General features: G+C 43.1%; 2 protein-coding genes and 3 non-coding genes across 7 annotated transcripts; 1 reads left to right on the forward strand and 4 right to left on the reverse strand.

The window, feature by feature from the left end:
• Positions 1 to 507: 507 nt before the first annotated feature.
• On the forward strand, positions 508 to 13,866 carry GLT8D1 (glycosyltransferase 8 domain containing 1). Of its 3 annotated transcripts, none has more exons than XM_010589749.2 (10): positions 508 to 570; positions 7,667 to 7,720; positions 7,841 to 7,939; positions 9,794 to 10,007; positions 11,778 to 11,895; positions 12,133 to 12,217; positions 12,369 to 12,481; positions 12,841 to 13,007; positions 13,099 to 13,211; positions 13,351 to 13,866. In XM_010589749.2, the coding sequence occupies exons 2-10, from the start codon at positions 7,705 to 7,707 to the stop codon at positions 13,539 to 13,541; spliced, it is 1,116 nt and encodes a 371-aa protein (XP_010588051.1). In that variant the 5' UTR covers positions 508 to 570; positions 7,667 to 7,704; the 3' UTR covers positions 13,542 to 13,866. The 3 variants fall into 3 exon arrangements, with proteins under 3 accessions (XP_010588051.1, XP_003409895.1, XP_023403400.1); XM_003409847.4 differs by lacking the exon at positions 508 to 570 and adding an exon at positions 577 to 685; XM_023547632.2 differs by lacking the exon at positions 508 to 570 and having other exon boundaries at positions 6,837 to 7,720.
• A 62-nt stretch (positions 13,867 to 13,928) lies between these two features.
• Positions 13,929 to 24,053, reverse strand: GNL3 (G protein nucleolar 3). Its single transcript, XM_064274398.1, has 15 exons — positions 23,932 to 24,053; positions 23,271 to 23,329; positions 22,516 to 22,653; positions 22,286 to 22,399; positions 21,969 to 22,052; positions 21,081 to 21,213; positions 20,200 to 20,312; positions 19,857 to 19,974; positions 19,358 to 19,445; positions 17,932 to 18,106; positions 15,119 to 15,261; positions 14,900 to 15,036; positions 14,644 to 14,813; positions 14,308 to 14,374; positions 13,929 to 14,216 (listed from the first exon to the last, which is right to left on the reverse strand). The coding sequence occupies exons 1-15, from the start codon at positions 23,942 to 23,944 to the stop codon at positions 14,119 to 14,121; spliced, it is 1,650 nt and encodes a 549-aa protein (XP_064130468.1). The 5' UTR covers positions 23,945 to 24,053; the 3' UTR covers positions 13,929 to 14,118.
• LOC111750644 (small nucleolar RNA SNORD69) lies at positions 18,167 to 18,243 on the reverse strand. The gene has a single exon (XR_002785746.1). It is a non-coding gene; the product is annotated as a small nucleolar RNA SNORD69 (small nucleolar RNA).
• Positions 20,073 to 20,153, reverse strand: LOC111750645 (small nucleolar RNA SNORD19B). The gene has a single exon (XR_002785747.1). It is a non-coding gene; the product is annotated as a small nucleolar RNA SNORD19B (small nucleolar RNA).
• LOC111750643 (small nucleolar RNA SNORD19) lies at positions 20,966 to 21,039 on the reverse strand. Its single transcript, XR_002785745.1, has one exon. It is a non-coding gene; the product is annotated as a small nucleolar RNA SNORD19 (small nucleolar RNA).
• Positions 24,054 to 24,098: the final 45 nt, after the last annotated feature.

The raw sequence follows: 24,098 nt of genomic DNA on the forward strand, positions 1-24,098 counted from the left end.
ATGGCCGCGGTCCCGGAAGCGGATGTCTCCGAAGGCCGGAGCCTGCCCGTGGCCCCGCCCCGCGCCGTCGCTAGGCGACGTGTGCTGGCAGAACTGGCTGTAGCTCGGCGCGCCGCCCGCGAGGGGTGAGGCGGGAACGGCGGCGGCCGGGCTGAGACATTGCGCGCCCGAGGCGGGTTCCCCGTCAGTGCCGTTGGGTGGCGGGACCCGCGGCCCCGGTCTCTCAAACCGTCTTCGGCCGCACCTCCTAGACCTCTCGGCCGCTGGCGCGTGCCGCGTCTCCATGACGACGGGCTTTCTCTGTGAGGACCCCTGTGGAGGGGCTGCCCCGCGGCGCCTGCTCCGCGCGACGTTCTCGCAGTTGGAGCAGCCGGCGGGCCGGGGGTTGTGGGACTGCGCGGCGTCCTCGGAGCGAGTGGACGGGCGTGTGCGTCGCGGAGTGCGGAGGACTTGGGCGGCCCGGCGGCGGGCCGGGCTCCGGGGCCTGCGGCGAGGCCGCTGAGCTGGCGGGGCGGGCCGGGGCGCGGGCGGCGGCGGCGGCGGCGTCGGCGGCTCCTCCTCTGACTGCAGGTAAGGGCGGCCCGCGGCGAGCCTCTGGGGAGAACGGCTTGCAGGAGACCTAACCCGGGGTCTCTCCGAGCCCGAGGCGTCGTCACAAGACATCCGGATCACTCCTAAGCAGAAGGTACCATTGTACCCCTAGAATTTAGTGGTGACCACCCCAGGCCACATCCTCAAGAGGGGATCCCGTGCCTTGGCCGCCCCTCGCACCAGCACAGAATTGAGTTCCCACCTGAGGCTCCCCAGTTCCGCCCACCGGCACGATCCTCTTCTTTACCTGCCCGTCACAGACCCAGACCGGACTTTCCCGATAGAGGCCAGCCAGGGGTTCGCTTTGCACCTCTCTCGAGACTGCTGTAGATCTCAAAAGCTTAGAACGTTGCTGTCTGCTAGGTGAAGTGCCCACATTTCAGGGAGAATCTTTCTGGGGAACCCAGACCTGTGGATACCAGCTGGCTTTCTGGATTCTGCTGGTATTGCATGTAAGGGTTGGGCACAGACCGTGGGATTCTAGGCGTTTCCAGGGCAGGGTGGTTTGTGGCCGTCGCTCTCATTCATGCAAAAACCAAACCCATGCTGTCGAGTGGATTCCGACTCAGAGAGACCCTGTAGGACAGAGCATGCACTCAGTAAATATTCACAGGCACCTTCTGTGTGCCAGGCAGTGGGCCCAGGCTTTGACCAAGACCAGGCCTTGCCTTTGTAGATCCCAAAGTGTGTCAAGAGAGCGAGCCACACAACCCCAGAAATACACAACAGCAGGATTAGCCCTAGAGCAGGGAGTGCCCAAACGGTGTAGCAGCTTGACTGCTAGCAGAAAGGTTGGTGGTTTAGAGGAAGACAGAACTGGCCATCTGCTTCCAAAAGGTCACAGCCTTAAAGACCCTATGAAGCAGTTCTGCTCTGCACACATGGGGTCCCCGTGAGTCAGAATTGACTCCACAGCAACTAACAACAGCAAGGGAAACCGAGAGATGTGGGAGCTCCGGGAAGGTGCAGCCCGTTGTGGAGGCTGGGGGAGGCTCCCTTGACTCCTGAGAGCCATGTAGGAATTAACCAGATGAAGAGGTAGGAGAAGGTGAATGTGTATCTTCAGTGCCTTCCAGCTTTTAAGCATGACAGTAAAATGCTTGACCCTTTTCCTACCTCAGGAGCAGCCAGTGCATGGGGAAGGCAGAAACAGAGAGGGGTGGCAGGAGTTTCTGCTGGACTCCTTTTGATGCTGTGTATTTATATCTTGGTGTGTTTTAACAGATCCTCTAACCGTTGTATGTAAATAGACTTGTCCCTCTGTGTTGTCTCCCTTCAAATGCACTTTGGAGGGTGACAGCTGCTGTGGAGACTTTATGGTACTTGAGCTATAAAGACTGGAAAAGGGCATTGCCTGTCAGGTGCTGTTAGAGCTCCGTTGGAATCCACATTTATACCTATGCTGGAATTTGTTTTCATGATTATTACCAAGGATTACATTCTCTTTTTGAGCTGAAAACTAGCCTTTCTCTTAGAGTAACAAGATCATTCAACAAATATCACGTGCCTACTTCTGTTTGCCAGACATAGTTTTAGGTGGTGGGAATATATCAGCAAACACTTTCACTGGGGTCCCTCTTCTCATGGAGTTTACATTCTAGTAGGAAAAAAACCAAACCCATAGCCATCGAATCAATTCTGACTCGTGGTAACTCATGTGTTACAGAGTAGAACTGCTTTATAAGGTTTTCTTGGATGTAATCTTTATGGAAACATCACCAGGCCTTTCTTCCATGGTATAGCTGGGTGGGTTTGAACCACCAACCTTTAGATTAGACAAGTGCAAACTGTTTGCACTACCCGGGGACCTTACATTCTCATAGGGGAAGACAGAAATAAACAAAGACACAAATAAATGAGATCATTTCATAATGGTCAACTTCTGCTGATTGCTACTGAGGAGATGAGTAAAAGGAGGATAGGAAGATGATCTTGGTCTTTGGTGTGAATGGAGCAGTAAGGACAGAAGTCTGGTTGAAGGAGGCTAGAGAGCATGGGAGGAGAGGAAGTGGAGCTAGAGACTTTAAATCGTTCAGGCTTTTAGAGGGAGGGAGAGCAGAGAAATAGATCTGTGAGTCTTTTTTATTTTTTTATTTTTTAAATTAAGTGGAAAATACCAGAGCATGATGGTGTAATGATAGTTATAATGACAGAGGGAAAGAGGTTGATGATGTTGCGGCATGGAAACAGTTACAGGATTTCATGGGAGCACTTGATCCCCAGTAAAGTAGGGGAGAAAGCAGAAAAGACACAGCTGTTAAGAGTGTGGGTGCAAATACAGGTAACCGACAAGTTAAAGAAAATAAAATGTTCTCTTCTCCTAAGGTTTCTTCACCCACATTTCTGGGTATCCCACCCTGGGCCTGTTTGTGTTTTGTTTTTGTGAATGATTTGGGAATGTGGAGGTTTTATAATTCTTAAGCAAAAGAATTACCAATTTTCATAGAGAACTAACAGTTGAATGTTGCTGATCACCTTGTATACAACTGGGCACTCCTACAAAAAATTTAGCTACTTTTACACATCCAGGGTCTACCTGCAGTTTTGTCTTGAGAATTCCTTGTAACCAGATCAGTCAAGCTCTGTTACCAGGAAGAGTAAAGGGAAAAGATCAGACATAATCCATGATAATTGGCGTTTTGTACGTAGGTAACTGTGGAAGAGTTTTAGAAGTAGGTGGCATCTTCCAAAGACACCAAATACTTGCTAGGAGTGTGTTTGTCTTGTGTCCAGCTCACTGTAATAGTACAAATTCATATGCCTTTCAGTCCACATACTACCTGTAACCATTTGTTACTGGAAGTTGATGAGCTAAAACACCATCCCTTGTTTCATTAACTTAGGTAGGATTTAAGTTTATCTTGAATGAGATCATTTTCTCCAGCTTCCATAGGTAAAGTTCAGCCCACAGTGTGATAGAGACACTTGGCTCAGGGTGTTTTCATTAGAGAAGAAATTCACTGGTATGATGTACTTCACATATACTGTGAAATGAGTGTGTGTTTGCTCTTTGAGAATTTGAATTATTTTCTGCCAAATTTGTAATCTGGCCTGTGATTGCCAGTTTTTTAAACAGCTCTTCACCATTTCTCCTCTTTTCAAAAGCCTTGAGAAGTTAAGTGCCTGATACACACAGTTTACCTAAGATGAAATCAAGCTTACTTTGATTCTTAGAATATACTGTTTTTGTAAGTGCTTAGTAAAAATTAATAGTGCTTAGTAAAAAAGTAAAAATTAATAGTGTTATGTAAATGTTAGATATACCGTGGGAGAAGAAAAAGTAAAAAAGGGTTAAAGGTCTCAAATGTAGGGTTGCAATGTCCTGGTTGCATAAAATCTGTCTTTTAAGAAGGTAAGACAGCATTACCTGCAGATTGTTATGAAACCTAAGTGTGTAATAAATTTAGCTCCACCTACAGTCTTGTTTCCATTGAATTATTTATTTTGAGAAAGTGCAGAGGCATCAGATCAACTGGGGAGGACAAGCCAGGGGGCAGAGTGACAATATTAAACACCATTTTCTTAAGAGATGGGCTGTTAACCAAAAGAGATGAAGTCCCAGGGAGACATTCAATTTTTCTTTTAGCAGATTTTTAATTTTTGAGAATAGCACTTTAAACTTTTGATATCAAGATTGGGTTTTGTGAATTTTTGTAATTACATTTCTGTGCTCTAGCTTTGTCATTTTATCAAGTGAATTTGGAAAATGTTCTTTTCCCTGAGGACACTTACATCAAAGGTTGATAGGGTACAACTTGGAACAGCAGTGTTTTGTACTGAAGTTAAGACCTCAGGTTAGTTGGTCATAGAGCACTGAGTCCATGTCTAATTTAACTAGGAATTCTAAGTAAAAAAGAAATTCATTGGGAAAACATTTCTATAGTGGTGGTGGTGGTTAGCTGCTTTTGAGTCAGCTCTGATGCATGGCGACCTTATGTGTAACAGAGTGAAACCTTTCCAGGTCCTGTGCCATCTTCATGATCTTTGGTATGTTTGAGTCCATTCTTGCAGCTGTCGTGTCAGTCCATTTCCCTTGTTTTTGCTGACCCTCTACTTTACCAACTATGGTGTCTTTTTCTAGCAATTGATCTTTCCTGATACATGTCCAAAGTAAGTGAGCCTAAGTTTCACCATCCTTGCTTCTAAGGAGCATTCTGGTTGTATTACTTCTAAGACTGATTTGTTCATTTTCCTGGCAGTCCATGGTATATTTATTATTCTTCACCAACGCCACAATTTGAATGCATTAATTCTTCTGTCTTCCTTTTTCATTATCTAGCTTTCACGTGCATATGAGGCAACTGAAAACACCATGGCTTGGGTCAGGCACACCTTAGTCATCAAAGTGACGTCTTTGCTTTTTAGAACTTTAAAAAGGTCATTGGTAGCAGATTTACCCAATATGTCATTTGATTGTTTGACATGAATGTTGATTGTTGATCCAGGTAAATCATTGACAACTGTAAATTCATCTTCATTTATCATGATGCTTATTGGTCCAGTTGTGAGGGTTTTCATTTTTTCATGTTCAGGTGTAATTCATACTAAAAGCTGTAGTCTTTGACCTTCATCAGTAAGTGCTTTAGGTTGTCTTTATTTTCAGCAAGCAAGGTTATGTCATCTGCATATAACAGGTTGTTAGTGAGTCTTTCTCCAATCCTGATGCCCCATTCTTCATTATGCAGTCCAGCTTCTTGGATTATTTGCTCAGCATACAGATTGAATAAGTAAGGTGAAAAGATACAGCCTTGCTGCATATCTTTTCTAATATGGAACTATGCAGTATCCCCAGGTTCTGTTTAAACCACTGCCTCTTGTCCTGTATGCAGGTTTGCTGAGCACAATTAAATGTTCTGGAATTGCTATTCTTTGTTATGACCCACACAGTTGAATGTCTTCACAGAGTCAAAAAAACACAGAAGTTACAAAATAACTTGTAAATGTGCAGGATTTCACACAACATTTCTTGAAAAACAAATAATGAGTGATCAGCCCTAAAGTCTAGCATCTCGTCTAACTTTGAGTTGCTATTGCCAGTTTAATCGCTTAGAGATAATTCTTTTGAAAAGAGCACAATACTCAAAACAAACATTCCTTTGCAGAGTAAGCTAAAGTGCTTATGGTTTCGAGGACTACCTAGGCCCATTGTCTCTGGGAATTATCCAACTTCAACTTCTCCACTAAGTATGGATTCTGTGAGAATTTTAAACCTGTTCCACATGGTGAATAAGTCATTGCTCTTAGCAGAATTCCATCACGCTATCTCCAGTGTTATTTCTGTCACCAAGTCCATAGTTTCCAACTACTCATCCTTCTTTGTTTCCAATTTTGCATTCCAATCACCAGTAATTATCAGTGCATTTAGGTTACACATTTTTGATCAATTTCAGACTATAGCAGGTCATAAAAATCTTCAGTTTCTTCATCTTTGGCGTTTGTGGTTGGTGAGTAAATTTGTTTAATAATTGCATTAATTGGTCTTCCTCATAGGCATGTGGATATCACTGATAGTGTTGTGCTTTAGGATCGATCTCAGACTGTTCTTTGTAACAGTGAATTTAGCACTGTTCCTCTTCAGTTTGTTGTTCCCAGTAGATCGTATGATTGTGGCATTCAAAATGGCAGTACCGCTGTTTGAGTTCACTAATGTCTAGAATATCTTCAAGTGTTCCATTTCATTTTTTATGATTTCCATGTTTCCTTGATTCATACTTAGTATATTCTACGTTTTTATTAGTAAGGGATGTTTGCAGCTGTTTTTTCTCATTTTGAGTCAAGCCAGATCAGCAAATGAAGGTCTTAAAGGCTTTACTTCACCGGTATCACTAAGGCCGACTCTACTTTGAGGAGGCAGCTCTTACCCCGTCGTGCTCTGAGTGCCTTCCGACCCGACGGGCCCCGTCGTGCTCTGAGTGCCTTCCGACCCGACGGGCCCCGTCGTGCTCTGAGTGCCTTCCGACCCGACGGGCCCCGTCGTGCTCTGAGTGCCTTCCGACCCGACGGGCCCCGTCGTGCTCTGAGTGCCTTCCGACCCGACGGGCCCCGTCGTGCTCTGAGTGCCTTCCGACCCGACGGGCCCCGTCGTGCTCTGAGTGCCTTCCGACCCGACGGGCCCCGTCGTGCTCTGAGTGCCTTCCGACCCGACGGGCCCCGTCGTGCTCTGAGTGCCTTCCGACCCGACGGGCCCCGTCGTGTTCTGAGTGCCTTCCGACCAGACGGGCCCCGTCGTGCTTTGAGTGCCTTCCGACCCGACGGGCCCCGTCGTGTTCTGAGTGCCTCCGACCCGACGGGCCCCGTCGTGTTCTGAGTGCCTTCCGACCCGACGGGCTCGTCTTTCAGCCCTGTATCGGACAATGTTCTGTCGTTACCCGTGAGGTTTTCTCGGCCAGTTTTTCGAAGTAGATCACCAGGCCTTTCTTCTTAGTCTGGAGGCTCTGCTGAAACCTGTCCACCACGGGTGACCCTGATGGTATTCAAAATACTAATTGTGTAGTTTCTTGCATCATAGCAACACAGTGTGACAAACTGACAGATAGGACAGATAGGCGGTGGCTATAGTGGTTAAAACCAAAAAATCTGTTGCCGTCCATTGTGACTCCGGTGAGCCCACGTGTTTCAGAGTAGAACTGTACTCCATAGGGTGTTCAGTGCTGTAGTCTTACAGAAGTAAATAGCCAGACCTTTCCTCCATGGCACCACTGGGTGGATTCAAACCGCCAACCTTGCAGTTAGTAATCTAGCTAACCTCTCTAGTGGTTCGACCCCAGATTTTCCTTTTGTAGAATTCCTTTTGCATTTCCTCTCATACCACATAATGAATGATAATGCTGGTTCTTGTATAGAGCTAAGGCTATGTATATCTCCAAGTACTTTGGAAATATTTTGTTATCATGAATACTCTAAAAAAAAAATTGTGAATTCAGATCCCAAATTTGGTCTTGGAAACTTAATTCAAAATGAATTTCTGGTGGAAAATATATTATGAACTTCTTTCTACCTGAATAAAAACGTTCAGGCATTTCGATGGCCATTCTCATGTGCTTAATAACTTTAGGGGCTTGTTTTTGTTTTGTAGGGTTGATAACTAATGCTTACATAAGACAGAAAAGAAGGATGTCATTCCGTAAAGGTAAGCTGTTTTTACAAGTTACATTGTTTTTATATCCAGTCAAAGCTAGAGAGATGATTTTTATAACAATTTAAAAAAAAAAAGCTAAAGAGATATAATGCAGGCTTTCCCCTCCTTCAGTGAACATCATCATCTTGGTCCTGGCTGTTGCTCTCTTCTTACTGGTTTTGCACCGTAACTTCCTTGGACTGAGCAGTTTGCTAAGGAACGAGGCTTCAGGTATGGGAACCCTTACTAATGCTGTCCATCTGTTGAGGACTTAGAGCTCTGTGTCCCACACCCTAAATTACATCACTGTGAAAGAAAAAGAAGGTTCTCCTGTTGCCCTTACAAAAGCTGTTAAAGACTCTGGGAAAGGCATAGTGGGGACTCACTGTGCTCTTGAGGTGCCCCCCACTTTTCTTCTCCCTGTCGTGCCATTGTTTGCCAGGGGTTTGATCTGACTGGAGATTCCCAATTCAGAGGCCACAGAGGAGTCCCTGTGGGCTACTGTCTCCTCACAGAGCTGCCCTCCGCACAGGGCTTTCTGTACGTAGGTGGGGGCAGGCACGTGCAGGTGCCGTTTGATGCCTGTTCTTTTCACTAGAGTGGTAGTCTGGTTACTTTCCTTTACCTGTGGAACCACATTAGTGGGACTCCAGTAATAAAACAGAACTATAAATGCTTGTCGGCTGATCCAAAAACTCATATAATCCCATAGCCAGTTATTTTAAATTAGTCATGCATACTGCTCTGCCTTGGTATTGGTACGTTTGAGGCTGCAGGGAGTTTATCAGAAATCATTTTCAGATTGCCACCCACCATAGTTGGCCAGAGAAAGAAAAGCCTTCCCTGGCTTGTCACTGAGTGCTCTGGTAGCATGTTTTATAATAATATGTGTGTATATACATGCTGATATAAAATAATGCATGTTCACTGTGGAAAATTTATAGTTTTTATTAAAAAAATTTATGCTCCATAAGGAGTGTTTTGTTCATTTTGCTTTATCTTGTGCCTAAGACTGGTGGCTGGTACATAGAAGGTACTCAAAAAATACTAGTTCAATGAATGATCTCCTCACCTAGAGATAATGGTTATTACAATTTTGGTTTAGTCTTTTCTAGTCTTTTTTCCCCCATTTTTTCTATGCAGTTGAGATTATACTACATATAAACTATAAACATGTTTTTCTGTAAGATCATGTCATCAGCACATCATCATGATAGAAATTCTTTATGTATAATTTCAGTGCCAGTTTACTTAATGGTTTCCACAGGAAAAAGGCTTTTTTAGTGCAGTGACTTTCAAAATGTTTTGATGGCAATGCCACTATAAGAAATGCATAATATATAGCACACATATGTGTATTTACTTACTGTCTGTCTACCCTCCATGATGGTAAGAATTTGTGTCTTTTTTTATGGCTCTAATCCCAGTGTTTATAATAGTGCCTGGCACATAATGGGCAGTGTTGAACGAATGAGTGAAAGGACAAATGAATATATTATAAAAGGCAAAAAGAAAGACTCACAGAACAATACTTGCCCTTGCATTGTGCAGCGCACTCTGATATTTTCTTGTCTGTTCTAATTTTTCCAGTCCAGAAACTTTTTCTATTCAAATTCTGATTGTGACCCACTGAATTGATTTTATGCCTACTTATGGGACATGACTCATGGTTTAAAAAACACTAATTTTGTCTGTTTCCAGGTTTTCACAATTATAAATAAAAATGTGGCTTTTGACTACATTTCAGATTTTGTCCTTAAGAGAGGTGACAAGAGGAATTATTGCATCAAGGTCATGTACTTGTTTAAGGCACTTAATGCAAATGGCCAAAATACATTCTGTTCTACACCCACCAGTAGTGTATCAGAGTGCTGTTGCCATATTTTGTAAAATGCTTTTTTCATTTTTCCAAAAGATTACATATAGAAAAACAATTTCTGGGCTATACATTTAATGTTCTAACAGGAAAGAATGAATAAATCCGTACCATAATCCTCACTTTACCCCTTTTCATATCTTGGACTCTGTGTCAAAAGCTCATCAGATTGTCTTTGTTTCATTGCCTTCTTTGTGTGTGTTCTTCAGATTCAGGAATTGTGGGGCTTCAGCCCATAGACTTTATCCCAAATGCTCCCCGACATGCAGTAGGTGGGAGTCATGAGGAGATTCCTGTGGTCATTGCTGCATCTGAAGACAGGCTCGGGGGGGCCATTGCGGCCATAAACAGCATTCAGCATAACACTCGCTCCAATGTGATTTTCTACATTGTTACACTCAACGATACAGTGGACCATCTCCGGTGAGCTCAGCTTGCCTGGTGCTACTTCTAGAAGATACTCTAGAGCAGTCCAGGTGCCAATCCAGGAACTCTTTTTTCTATACAATTGAGATTATACCACATATAAACTATACGTATGACATGGTTTTCCCATGTGCTTGTATCCTAAGCATGTCCCACGATAGTAGAAACAATATAAGGAGCTTGTTTCAGAGTATCAGCCAACTATGCACACCGTTAACTCCCGCGGATATTTTTTTTGGTAGTAAGATTTCTCGATGAGGAAGCAGTATATTGACGTACATCCTGTACAGGCTCCTTATCTCACAGATATGTTTTTTGAGTGTTTTTTTATTCCTGTTCTATTTCATGGCCTAGAGTGGGAAGGGACTCGAGAGGAACAGTGTGGTAAAGTTGTGAATACAGACCCTGATGCAAATCCTAGCCCACAAACTGAGTGATTTGGGAAGCATTACGTAACCCCTTGGAGCCCATTTATAGATCTATAAATATGGGGTGAAAATATCCAACTTAGAGAATTTTGTATCAAACAAATGAGATACTAGCAGATAGTAATCACTCAGTAAAGTCTTTGCTATTGTTACTACAGTTAATAATAGAAACCCAATTTGATGGGCAGTCTTATCCATGTTTTGGAAATGCTTTGGATTAAGGGTTGTCAACGTTCTAAAACATTTCTGGCCTTGTGGCTTTCTCCGTGGTAAAGAGGGCAGTACTTTCAGTTTGCGAAAGTTATTATGAATTATTTTTCCTAATTTAAAAACTCAGAACCAATCTAAAATAATATAGAAACAAATACTGCATTAAAGTAAGACTGCAGAAATAACATTGTGTTCACAAAATGCTGATTCGAAATGGACCTAGGAAAAATGTGTAGTAATTCTTTAGGGAACACTGGCTTGCTTATGGGCAGTTCCAGAAGTTAATTTATAGCAGGGTTTCAAACTGGTTTAGTCATGGCTGACAAAGCAAAACCAGAACTGACCTGAATTTTTACAATCTGGGTGATCCAGAGTGATAACCAGAATGGAAGAAGTTACAGGTCGAAGCCCTGGAATGGGAGACTCGGAAGAGGCATAGTGAGCCCTTCCACAAGCCTCATATGTGAGACTGGGTTATTGTCAGGACCGGGAGAGCAGACACACATTCAAAGTAACATGGTCTGCTGCCATCTTTGAGTAGGGCACAGCTGTTTCCAACTCAGTGCAAAACCCAACGGACAAGAGATCTGGTTGCTATCTAACGAATATGCTGCCCTTGTTTTCTAAGAGGGAGATTAGGTTTCTAGTGGGGCTTCAACTTGCAATTTTTCCCATTCCGTTTTACTCAGATTTTGAAGTTCACGTCCGTTCTACTTTCATTTTCCTCAGCCGGCAGATCCAGTTCAAAGCCCTGATTTAGTTAACAGCTTTTTAATAACTGGAGACTCGTTTTCTACCCAAGTGTATTTGGAGGGACAAGAGGTGAATGGTCTAGCACAGTGAATTTTCCTACATCAGTTCACATTGGAAGAGTGATCCTAAGTGTGAAGCTGATGTGAGCAGCATGCAATACCAGAAAATCTTAGTTCAGGGAGGGACTTGAGTGGGAACACTTCACTTCTAATGAGGAGACCAAGGCTGAGAGGAGAGGGATTTAAAGACACTGACTCTTGAGTTCTCTTTGGTCCCTAGGGTTTCTCTTACATGGTGCCCTCATTACAAGGCACGTAGATAAGGCTCTGGTTTGGGGACATTATTTAAAACTGAAATTTTGTGCTTTCTTCATCAGGTCCTGGCTCAACAGTGGTTCACTGAAAAACATCAATTACAAAATAGTGAATTTTGACGCTAAACTTTTGGAAGGGAAAGTGAAGGAGGATCCTGACCAGGGGGAATCTGTAAAACCAGTGAGTTCCATGCGTCCTTGTTTGCACTTGGGAGAATTATTAGGAAATAATTGGAAGACCTGGGCAACTATGGGTACAGTGCAAGTAGTTCCCTGGCAACCAAGCCTGGGCAATTCTAATTAGGAGTCCTTTGGCCATCTTCTCCTGCATGGGTTCTGAGAGCATCCTTGAAGTTTCTGTGTAAATAAAACATAGCCACTGACATGTCCTATTCAATGCCTGTTTCCTTGTTTACAGTTAACCTTCGCAAGGTTCTACTTGCCAATTCTGGTCCCCAGTGCGAAGAAGGCCATATATATGGATGATGATGTAATTGTGCAAGGTACCAAAGAATGCCACCATCAGTGCTGTTCTCAATCCAAAGCATGAGCTTTAGTGGTTGTCTTAGTTATGCTGTTCTATGAAAGGTCTCTGTAGGGAGAAGTGGGAGGAACAGGTAGTCTTTAGGCAACTGGAATCACACCTTATTTCAGGTGATATCCTTGCCCTGTACAATACACCACTAAAGCCAGGACATGCAGCCGCATTTTCAGAAGATTGTGATTCAGCCTCTACTAAAGTTGTCATCCGTGGAGCAGGAAACCAGGTAAATTACTTATTAAATCCCTCGCACAGACACCCCACTCCCCGTAACACAGGTTAGGAGGAAGAGGCGAAAGATTCAAGAAGATTAGTGCATTTTTCTGCCTTTTACATCCTCTAGTTGGTTTTTTTTAGTTACTTCATCCCAAAACACAAGCCTGCTTTCCCTGGTTCATGAACTTGACATAGTTCTTGGCTTAAGATATTGAAATCTAGGTTTCTTTTCTCCTGACTTGAATGTCATTTTCATTTGCTTTCTGTATAGGCCTTTTGTTAATAATCTGAGATGCACAGGGAGTATTAACAAGCAGCTGTTTTTCTTCACTGGCTAAAGAATTCTGTGCATTCTGTTTATGCTCTTAGTACAATTACATTGGATATCTTGACTATAAAAAGGAAAGGATTCGTAAACTTTCCATGAAAGCCAGTACCTGCTCATTTAATCCTGGAGTTTTTGTTGCCAATCTGACAGAATGGAAACGACAGAATATAACGAACCAGCTGGAAAAATGGATGAAACTCAATGTAGAGTAAGTATATAATTGGCCTCAGTGTGAAGTCTTTCAGCCCTCACTTTGTCAGGAGTCTTGACTAACAGCGTATTTGTTCTGTCCCACCAAGAGAGGGGCTGTATAGCAGAACCCTGGCTGGCAGCATCACAACACCTCCCCTGCTGATAGTATTTTATCAACAGCATTCCACTATTGACCCTATGTGGAACGTCCGCCACCTTGGTAAGTAGAAATAAAGGTTTTATAACTGTCTAGAGAACTAGTTCAGGGATGGGATATAGCCATTATTTCTGCAGTCTGGTTTGGCATTGCCTTGTGTATGACTGGTACAATCACTGAAGTCTCTCTCTCTCAATGTAAGGCTCCAGTGCTGGAAAACGATATTCACCTCAGTTTGTAAAGGCTGCCAAGTTACTCCATTGGAACGGGCACTTTAAGCCATGGGGAAGAACTGCCTCATATATTGATGTTTGGGAAAAATGGTATATTCCAGACCCAACAGGCAAATTCAGCTTAATCCGAAGACATGTGGAGATCTCAAATATGAATTAAAATAGAATTTTAAACTGTAAGCATTTCTCAGGATATCCTGGAAGACGGTATGTGTCAGAAGTAACACAGCTGCTAGGCTTCAATGCCCATCTGTAGTAACCCATGGAGAAAAAGGGACATCTCAACTGGATAAAGACAAACTAGCTTACATAAGTCTGGCGTATTTATATATAGTCTGTCTCCATCTGCCTTACCAAGTGTTTTCTTACTATGATGCTGAATGAACAAAGGTTCATCTGGTACAGCTAGTTTAAAACTGTTCCTTAGGTTTAATTTTGTAAGTTGTGGCCTGATTTGTAAATAAAGTGAAACCTACTTTTTTCAAGACGTTTCTTGGTTTGGTAACTGTACTTCTACCCACTTACTAAACTGTATTGTAAGAAATGAGTTGTTGTCTTAGAGAATTTAGACACTTTCTAAATTGCCTCATTCTTTTTAATGAATATATCATATGCTACATATTCACAAAATTTACACAGCTTAGGACATAATTAACAAACCGGTATGTTACACACAACGGAAGAGTTGAGCAGTCTGCTCAAAAAACAGAAGCCCCTCCAATAGGACAGGCTTTTTGCTATACGTAGTCTGTACTGAAGTCATAGGCATCTTCCTCCTCTTTGATTGTTTTATCCATAGCAAAAGATCTTGCTTCTTGACTGCAGAACTGTTTGCCTGCATTGGAGAAAAATTAACCGTTTTTGTTTTGAAAGTAAAAGTGACTCTGTGATGCTGTTTGGTTAGAACTCATCTACCCCAGACTAACCTGCTTGAGACTCCTCAGGAAATGCCTCCCATGTGTCTTCTGCAGGAGACATGTCTGAGTTCTTTTCCTTTAAGACAAAGAGAAATGTCACTGGGTTAATAGCCCTTGTCTGCTCATTAAACCAAGTAATTATGTACCTGGGAAAAGTTCAGTCTTTGACAGTACATGTAATGGAATGTGTAAAATTAAGACTAAGGATTGCATTCCCACACTGTATAGGCTTACCGTCTACTGCAAAGTATTTAATTGCCACGTTTAGGCCCTTCCCATTTGTTGTACATTATAATTTTGGAAAATACACTTCAGCTTTAAACAACTCATGGAGAACACACTTACACCAGCTTCTTCACTACCAACACTTTCCTGGTCACTGTCAATGTCCTCCTCCTGCTTCCTCTCCTTCTGTTTTGGCAATTCCTCAGGTATGTCCTCTTCCTCTATGATTCCATTTGTCAGACCCGAAGATCGGAAAAGGATGCTACTGGCTGAACGAGAGCCCCTGATGGCTAGGAAAGGGACAAAGCCAGGTAAACAGATGAGACCTTCATTGCTGTCAGCCAATGGAGACAGCAGTGAAATAAGTCTCACTCACCTTGTATGCTGTGTACATTGTTCTTTTTCAGTTCTTCCATATTAAAGCCCAATTTCATTTCTGCCACTATGCGCTCATTAAGATGTGGACAACAAGTCCAGGATGTCGGGGGCTGGGAATAGTAACCTAAGGTGGCACTAGTATTCAAGACAAGATTCGTCAAAAAGCACTTCCTTTATTCTTTGTGAGCATCAAAACGCCAAAAGAGAGAAGCCTTACCCTGTCCACTCAGACCATAGCAGTTTGGCAGCACCTTCCACATTTGGGCTTCCACCTTTTTGGTGCAATCCTCTTCTTTGAGCAAGCAAAGTAAAAAATTCCAGAGGATCCTTGTATTCTGGGACAGTAAATTTCAATACTACCTTGAAAAAAGAAAACCAGGAACTGTCAGTCGTCTGCTGTAGCGCACATGTAAACAAAAGACTGAGAACTTTCTACTTAAAAGAGAAACAGACTACAATAATCAAGACAGAGAGGTGCTGGCACAATGACATATAGATCGATGGAATAGATTTGAGAGTCCAGAAATAAACCTTTAGGTTTATTATCAACTGATTGTTGACAAGGGGAAAGAACAGCCTTCGAGAAATGCTTCTCAGACAACTGATCTCCACATGCAAAAGAATGAAGCTGGAGCCCCGTCCTCATACCATACACAAAATGTATCACAGACCTAACGGTTAAGAGGTAAAACTTATACACACTTAGAAAAAAATGCAGGCGTAAATCTTCATGGCCTTGGATTAATCAATGATTCCTTAGACAATGACACCAAAAGCATAGGTGACAAAAGGAAAAAGCTAAATTGAACTTTATCAAAACGAAAATCTTTTGTGCATAAGAGGACACCATCAATGTGAAAAGATAACCCACAGAATATCTGAAAATCACGTCTGATAATAGACTTACATAAAGAACTCTTACAACTCCACCAAAATTGTCAAATGACTTGGATAGACATTTCTCCAAAGGCACATAAATGGCCAATAAGCACAAGATGCTCAACATCACTTGTTAGGTGCCGTCAAGTTGGTTCCGACTCATAGAGACCCTGTGTACAACAGAACGTAACACTGCCCAGTCCTGCGCCATCCTTACAACTGTTACACTTGAGCTCATTGTTGCAACCTCTTTTGAGGATCTTCCTCTCTTGCTGACCCTATACTTTGCCAAGCATGATGTCCTTCTTCAGGGACTGATTCCTCCTGACATGTCCCAAGTATGTAAGACGCAATCTTGCCATCCGTGCTTCTAAGGAGCATTCTGGTTATACTTCTTCCAAGACAGATTTGTTAGTTCTTTTGGCGGCCCACGGTATATTCAATTTTCTTTGCCAACACAATTCAAAGGTGTCGGTTCTTCTTCGGTTTTCCTTATTCACTGTCCAGTTTTCACATGCATACGACGCGACTGAAAATACCATGACTTGGGTCAGGCGCATCTTAGTGTTCAAGGTGACATCCCTGCTTTTTGACACTTTAAAGAGGTCCTTTGCAGCAGATTTGCCCAATGCAATGCGTTTGATTTCTTGACTGCTGCTTCCGTGGCTGTTGATTTTGGATCCAAGTAAAATGAAATCCTCAACAACTTCAATCTTTTCTCTGTTTATCATGATGTTGCTCACTGGTCCAGTTGTGAGGATTTTTGTTTTCTTTATGTTGAGGTGCAAGCCAGACTGAAGGCTGCGGTCTTTGATCTTCATTAGTAAGTGCTTCAAGTCTTTTTCACTTTCAGCAAGCAAGGTTGTATCATCTGTATAACGCAGGTTGTAAATGAGTTTTCCTCCGATCCTGATGCCCCGTTCTTCACGTAGTCCAGCTTCTCGGGTTATTTGCTCAGCATACAGATTGAATAGGTATGGTGAAAGGATACAACCCTGACACACACCTTTCCTGACTTTAAACCAATCAGTATCCCCTTGTTCTGTGTGAACAACTGCCTCGATCCATGTAAAGGTTCCTCGTGAACACAATTAGGTGTCATGACATCACTAGTCATTACAAAAAAAACAAACCCACTGCAGTTGAGTTGAATCACTCATAGTGACCCTACGGAACAGGGTAGACCTGCCCCATAGGGTTTCCAAAACTGTAAATCTTTATGGAAGCAGACTGCCACATCTTTCTTCCACAAACCAGGCTGATAGGTTCAAACCTCTGACCATTCAGTTAGCAACTGAGTGCTTTAACTACTGTGCCACCAGGACTCCTCATTAGCCATTAGGGAAATGAAAATCAAAAGCACAGTGAGACACCACTTCACATATGGCTATAATAAAAGTTAACTAGTGTTGGCAAAGATGTAGGTAGGTAGTTGGAACCCCGACAGGTTGCTGGTGGAAATGTACAATGGTACAGCCTCTGGAAAAGCCTGGCAGTTTCTCAAAATGTTAAACATAAAATTAACACGTGACCTGGCAATTACGATCCTAGGTATATGTATCTATGAGAAATCAAATACGTTCACACAAAAACTTGTGTATCAATGTTCACAGCAGCCGTTTTTCATAATACCTAAGAAAGTGGAGACAACCCAAAAGTCGCATCAACTGAGGGATAAGCGGATGCAGTACCATATATACAATAGACTATTTGGCCATAAAACAATGACGTGTACCGATACATACTACAACTTGGACGAACCTTGAAAACATGTTCAGTGAAAGCAGTCAGTCACAGGGACTACGTATATGAGTCCATTCATATGATCTACTTAAGATAAATCCATAGAAACAGGATTTATCCATGGTTGCCAAGGACTGAGAGGCAGAGGAATTCTTTCTGGAGTGGTGAAAAAAAAACTGAAATAAATTGTGGTAATGGTTGCACAAAAAAATATATGCTGATTGTGGTGAAATTCAAGAAGGACCAAACATCTCAAACTTTTAAGAGTCAGGCACCAAATCCCAAAACTATATTCTGGAATTTAAGAAGCATCCTGCCATCCCCCTTTTGGTCAAGAAGTCTTTTTAAAAATGCTTATGATCAAAGAGAAAATGGCGACGAGGTGCCTGAGGAAAAGGGTTCCTTTACCTGTCGAGCGTCGGCCTGGGACAGGATGGCATGGGCAGCCTCCACTGGTTTTACTACTTCAATACTTGCTGGACTTCTCATAGCAAGTGCAGTGGCGGAGTTAAGTGGAGACACGATGATGCTGGGACTGTCTATGATTGTGATCTGTTTGTCCAGGGGGACAACCTGCATGCTCCTAGAAGAAGAAAGATGGTATTCAAAGGGGGCACCGGTTTAATTTAGACGGCAAAGGCAGAACACGAAGCTCAGGGTTGGATTGAACAAACTCAGCACAGTCAGTCAGATCCAGTTTCTCATCATCTGCTTCATGTCTGTCTGAACCCCAGACAGTGCACCCTCCCTTTCTAAAGGGAAACAATCCATCTTACTGTTTATATATCATCTTAACACGTGCTGTCCCTCTGCCATAAATATTTTTCCCTCTCCCACCTGGCGAACTTCTTTTCACTTCACAAGACCAGATTCAAACATCACTTCCACTGAGACAGCATTCCTCCCTCTGCATCTGTTTGCTTATCTGTCTTTCCAACTAGATTGTGGGCAGCTGTCCCACTCCAACTAGTTCTTCCCCAAGCCTAGCTTGGGCCTAACCCTTTCTTTCGCTGGCAGATTTAAAAAGATAATTTAAAAATAAATTTGTCTTCAAGCTAGCTAAAATAAAGTCGTATATATTCAGACCACAGCCTTCAGTATGGCTTGCACCTCAACATAAAGCAAACAAAAATCCTAACAACTGGATCAATAAGCAACATGATAAATGGAGAAAAGATTGAAGTTATAAAAGATTTCATTTTACTTGGATCCACTATCAACACCCATAGAAGCAGCAGTCAAGAAATGAAACAGTGCACTGCACTGGGCAAATGTGCTGCGAAAGATTTCTTTAAAGTGTTAAAAAGCAAAGATGTTACTTTAAGGACTAAGGTACACCTGACCCAAGCCATGGTTTTTTCAATCACCTCATATGCATGTAGAAGATGGACAGTGAATAAGGAAGACAGAAGGAGAATTGGTGCCTTTGAGTTACGGTGTTGGTGAAGAATATTGAATATACCGTGGAGTGCCAGAAGAATAAACAAATCTGTCTTGGAAGAAGTATAGCCAGAACGCTCAGTAGCAGTGAGGATAGTCAGACTTTGCCTCACATACTTTGGACGTGTTATCAGGAGGGATCAGTCCCTGGAGAACATCATGCTTGGTAGAGTGAAGGGTCAGTAAAAAAGAGGAAGACCCTCAATGAGATGAACTGACACAGTGACTACAACAATGGGCTCCAGCCTAACAACTGTGAGGATGGCGCAAGACCAGGCAGTGTTTCGTTCTGTTGTATGTAGGGCCACTATGAGTTGGAACCAACTCGACAGCACCTAACAACAACATACTGACCTATAATAAAATACTGCAATTATGAAACAACTCAACCCACCTTGTAAGCCCCATGGATAAACCAACATTGCATGTCCGTTCCTGTTTTAAGCTATTAACGATGCTGCTTTTACCCACGTTTGGGAAACCTAAAAATGGGGAATTGAGACACAAAAAGTATTATGGGCTGATAATTATACAACTTCTACCACCTTATTTTATATTTCATGTTTAGAGCAAGATCAGAGTTGGATCTGAGTTTCTTCACTTCCACACTAAGACCAATCTTAACTTCTTCATTTCTTGCTCAAGTAACAAAAGGGCAGGACTAGACACTAATTCGAATAAGCCAAGAGGTTTGAGAAGCCAACTTCCTGCAATGCCCAGTCACAACAAAGAACTGATCAGGCAGCAATTACTTTAGTTTTAACTGTTGTGCATTCTTGATGAAGCGGGAAAGTAGCTAATGTTCGAGCACTTTATTTGCCAATAAACTCGCAAGCTTTTAAAGTGAAAAAATTCTTGGCACTTAAGCAAAACGTGAACTGAAATAAACTTACCAATTACTCCAACGCAAATGGCTTTGCCACAAGTGTCCTGAAATCCTCGAAGAAGCTTCATAAGGCCATCTTTCCCAAAGCAGACTTTACTTTTGAATGGAGCAGCTTTCTTCTTTACCTTAACACGTCTGAGTTATTAGTTTTACTACTTCTGACAACAGACAAGAGTCAAGCAATCTGGCTCTTAATCACCACACTCTATTACCTTTCAGTTATCTCTGCACGAAATCAGAGTTGGACCTTATAATTTCTTTTTTTTAATCAACGTTTTGTTCACTCATCTTATCTCAACCTCTGAAAATCTGAAAGACCCACACTTTCCACCCCTAACAGTAAGAGATACCTTGATTAGCTTTCCTTTGTCCCTCCAGTTTGTTGAAGCTCTGAACACCACTGTTGGCAATTCTTTCTCCAGATAACTTAGCCAGGACTCCAAATTCTCCCTTGGCACCAGATCTGACAGGAATTAGGAAAAAGACATCGTCTAATTTGGCCATTTTGTTGAGGTGAGTTTGCAAAATTTGATGTAGATTTTACTCTATTTTGCCTTTTCTGATTAAGGATATAACCGGAAGATGGGGGAAGGGTAAGTTCCTTACCTTGCTGCCCTGAACAAGCCAGTATTAACCCTTCTTTATTTCCTCAATTCCCCTCTGCACTACTTATCCTTTCAGGTCTGAGCCAACCTCTACATTCTCGCCCTACTAACCCTACGGCTAATAATTTTAGAAATTACCCTCAGTTAGCAGCCGTTTCCCAACCACAATATTTCTGGATCCCATCTTTTCTGCTGTACAGCTGTCTGTTCTGGGTTTTCCTGTTCCTGCTACTCAACCCTAGATACATAATTATGCATTTTAATCTAAATATTTTGTCATAAAGGTTCCAATTTATCCAACTCCTGAACTAAGATGTGACATTGTGTAGGTGTGGGGAATTTGGCACACTGTCATCATTTGCTCTGTGAAATACACTGCACAGTGGGCTGGGTAGAGGAGCTTACACTCTTAAAAAAGACAAGGTGGTAACCACTGAATCACAAAAGAACAGTAGAAACCAGCCCAATCAGTTGTTGTAAACTGCTTTGGCAACCAGTTACCACGTGCACTGGCTCTGAGGTCAGAGTTGGATCTTATCAGTCTTCACTGACAATCAGACTGTTCACATATTTTCCTCATACCTCGCCAGTGCACACGCAAGACAAAGGGCATTCGTTTCACTCACCTGATTTATTTAACACAAGTACTAGTCTTTTCTGTCCACCTTGGACAATGGCCTCTTCTACCTGGGGACACCTGCAACCAAGCGGGTCTCTGGCATCCAACACCTCTAGCACAACATCTGAGGCCTCAATCACCTGTCAAGGCAGAAACACATCACTTCTCCTGCTCCAGGAACACCCTTAACAGAAACGTGTTGGCATTATCCACTTTGCAGCATGGTGAGCTCAGAGTTGGATCTCATGTCTTCACTTGGGTATGAAGAATGTTTATATGTCATCATTTCTCACACAAGAAAATACATAGGCTTGCTCAGGGTCCTCATCGAAATGAATTTCAAAAGTGGAAAATACTCCTAACTGAATGTACAATCTTCCCATAGTGAATGATGTCGTCTGATAAGCCCTAGAAGTGTTGAGGAGCATAGTCACCAGGGTCTGTCCACCTATGGGGGGCGGGGGGCTGTGGTTAGGGATGGGAGTGCTGAGGAGCTACTACACCTAAAAGACACTTCTGACTTCAGTTGACTTCCTTTACTTGGGTTTCAGCAAAGCACTTTCAAGAGTCTTATTTTCACACTATTTTTGTGTACTTTCTTCAATCTTTAAACTGCTGTGTCAACACATTAACGCGAAACACTATTTTTATAAACTATATTTATGGTGAACTGCTCCCCATGCACCTGTGCAAAAATTTATAACCAAGGAAGAATATTTCCTTTAACTAAACCTAACAGGAAAGGCCCTAAATGGGATAAGCCAGCCTGAAGGATTCTTCAGCTCAAGGGAGCTCTACTTCCACTTTTACAAGGTTGATGCCAGGGTTAGGAAAGAGGAGCGACTAGTCTCTTAAACTCATTACTGTTTTTAGACACAGACCTAAACTAAAATACCTTTTTAAGTTCCTGACAATATGATTTCTTTGGACTCTGTTTGCCCAACTTGGCTTTGTTCTTTGCTTTGCCTTGCCCAAGTTCCTAAAAAATAAAGACAAGGGGGAAAAGACATCAAATTAGAAGTACAGCAGTTGTAACCTATGTTTGCATTTCCCATGGCTGATAATAGGCCCTGCATTTGATAGTATAGGTAGGTATGCCAGAATCTGAACTCACCCCCCCTCCCCGCCATGAGGCATAGCACCCCCACCCCATGTACGTGCTTTTGCTTCTCCATCAGAACGCTACCTCTCGCTCACAAAACCTGGTCATACCTCCTTCACAGGTTCCCCACTAGATGGCTCAACAGCAGGCTGAGTTTCAAGTTTTCTTTTCTTTTCCTGTTCCTTCTGTCTGTCAAGTTTCTGCTGCTGTTTTAGTTCTTCAAGCTGTGTCCAATTCATAAGAGAAATGGGTGAGGCAAAGTGACTTGGTGTTGTTACCTTACTTTGAAAAAAGTACATATACCCACACTATTTCTTCAAAGCTTCAATAAACACCTTACCCGCTGTTTTCTTAGCTCAGCTTCCCGAAGAAGAGCCTCCTTAAAGGGAGCACTGTTTGGAACTCCTGGATCTTTCCTAGGCTTCTTGCGACCCCGTTTTTTGGCTTCCTTCCTCAATTTTCGATGGTGCTCCCGTACCTATTATAATGAATATATGGAGTTTACAAAAATACTTTCCCACTCAAACAAAATTCATGTGAGAAACCCATCTAGCTACAGTTTAGTGACCCCTATAAAATGACATAGAAAAAGGGAGCTTTAATTAGAATCATACAAAATGCATATATAAACCCATTTTGTCAAGTCGAAAGCGACTCTACAGGACAGAACGCAACTGCCCACAGGGCTTCCGAGGCTGTTGACAGAAGCAGACGGCCACATCTCTCTGCCGAAAAGGTGCTGGTGCCTTTGAGCTGTGGATCTTTTGCGTTTGACCACTGCACCACCAGGGATCGTTAGAACATGCATATCAAAGTATAAAGGGGCAGCAAGAGGAGTGGGGGGGGGGGCACTGACAAAAAGCCACCACCAGGCTCTATTTCTCCACCTCTTTACAAAGATTATTGAAAGGTGAAGTTTACAGACTTGATTACCCAATAAATGCATCTTTCTACAGCCCTGCTCCTGCTGCCTAAGAGCTTATTCTCCAACTCCCATCTCCTAAGTCTCAATCATGTTAACCCAGACTTCCCGCCGAGATGAGAGATCCGCAGAAAGCAGTTCAATGATATAGCTCCCCCAAGCACAATACCCACCTTTTTTTGGATTTTATACCGCTTATGGCAGGTCATGCGTTTACTTGCTTTCTTCAACTCTATAAAGAAACATCGCAAAAGGGTTGAAAACCAATGATTTGTCTGCATAGTTTTTTTGGTAACTGCGCTATAGGGCTAACTCTTCTTGTGCTAAGACCCACGTGGGGTCCTTAAGAAAAGCATATATCATTCAAATAATTTGATGCAATAGGTATGGACTGGGGCCCAAGTTCCCCGTTAATGTCTTCCCAAGTTAGACTGGGATCTCACACCAGAGCAGGAGACTCAAAATAGCCATTTCGCATCAAACACCACCTATCACAAGGCAGGAGGGCAGCGATACGTTTGGAGGGTGGCTCTCAGCTCTCCCACAGGGCCGCTCTGCACGTGGCCGCGGATGCGGAAAAGCTGGACCTAAAATTTGGCTCAGACAGTATTGCCTCACGAGACTTTCGCCCTCGGAGCCAGCCTGCCTTCTGCACCAGGAGCCCGCGGATCCGCAGTATCGACGTGAGGCCTTCCAACCCTCGGTTCTACGCAGGACCCGGCCTACCCGTACGCCACCGCAGACCAAGCCGCTGCAGAAGAGCGCCCAGGCAGCTTCAGAGACCACCAGAGACAGGAATTACTCCAAACCCGCCCGCCCTCCGCCTCCACTCACTCGGCCGCTTCATACTGGCGGCGGGGACGACAATGGCAGCAGCGACAACAACCTCTCTCCGCCGCCGCCACGTGCGAACTGAGGCCTGGGCCAAACGTCACGTATTCACGCTGCCGCCGTAAAGCGCGCCGCCGCCGCCCCGCGTGCGCGCGCATGCACTGTCGCGC

This window comes from Loxodonta africana, chromosome 22 (genome assembly GCF_030014295.1).
Source record: "Loxodonta africana isolate mLoxAfr1 chromosome 22, mLoxAfr1.hap2, whole genome shotgun sequence".
Classification (NCBI taxonomy): domain Eukaryota; kingdom Metazoa; phylum Chordata; class Mammalia; order Proboscidea; family Elephantidae; genus Loxodonta; species Loxodonta africana.

Coding starts and splice junctions, on each gene's coding strand:
- GLT8D1 (XM_023547632.2), top strand. CDS start 7,615: ATGGCCATTCTCATGTGCTTAATAACTTTAGGGGCTTGTTTTTGTTTT. Junction 12,482..12,840: donor TCCGTGGAGCAGGAAACCAG/GTAAATTACTTA, acceptor TTATGCTCTTAG/TACAATTACATTGGATATCT. Junction 13,212..13,350: donor GTGGAACGTCCGCCACCTTG/GTAAGTAGAAAT, acceptor TCTCAATGTAAG/GCTCCAGTGCTGGAAAACGA.
- GNL3 (XM_064274398.1), bottom strand. Junction 19,975..20,199: donor ACAAAGGAAAGCTAATCAAG/GTATCTCTTACT, acceptor AGACGTGTTAAG/GTAAAGAAGAAAGCTGCTCC. Junction 15,037..15,118: donor CTATGGTCTGAGTGGACAGG/GTAAGGCTTCTC, acceptor CTTGAATACTAG/TGCCACCTTAGGTTACTATT.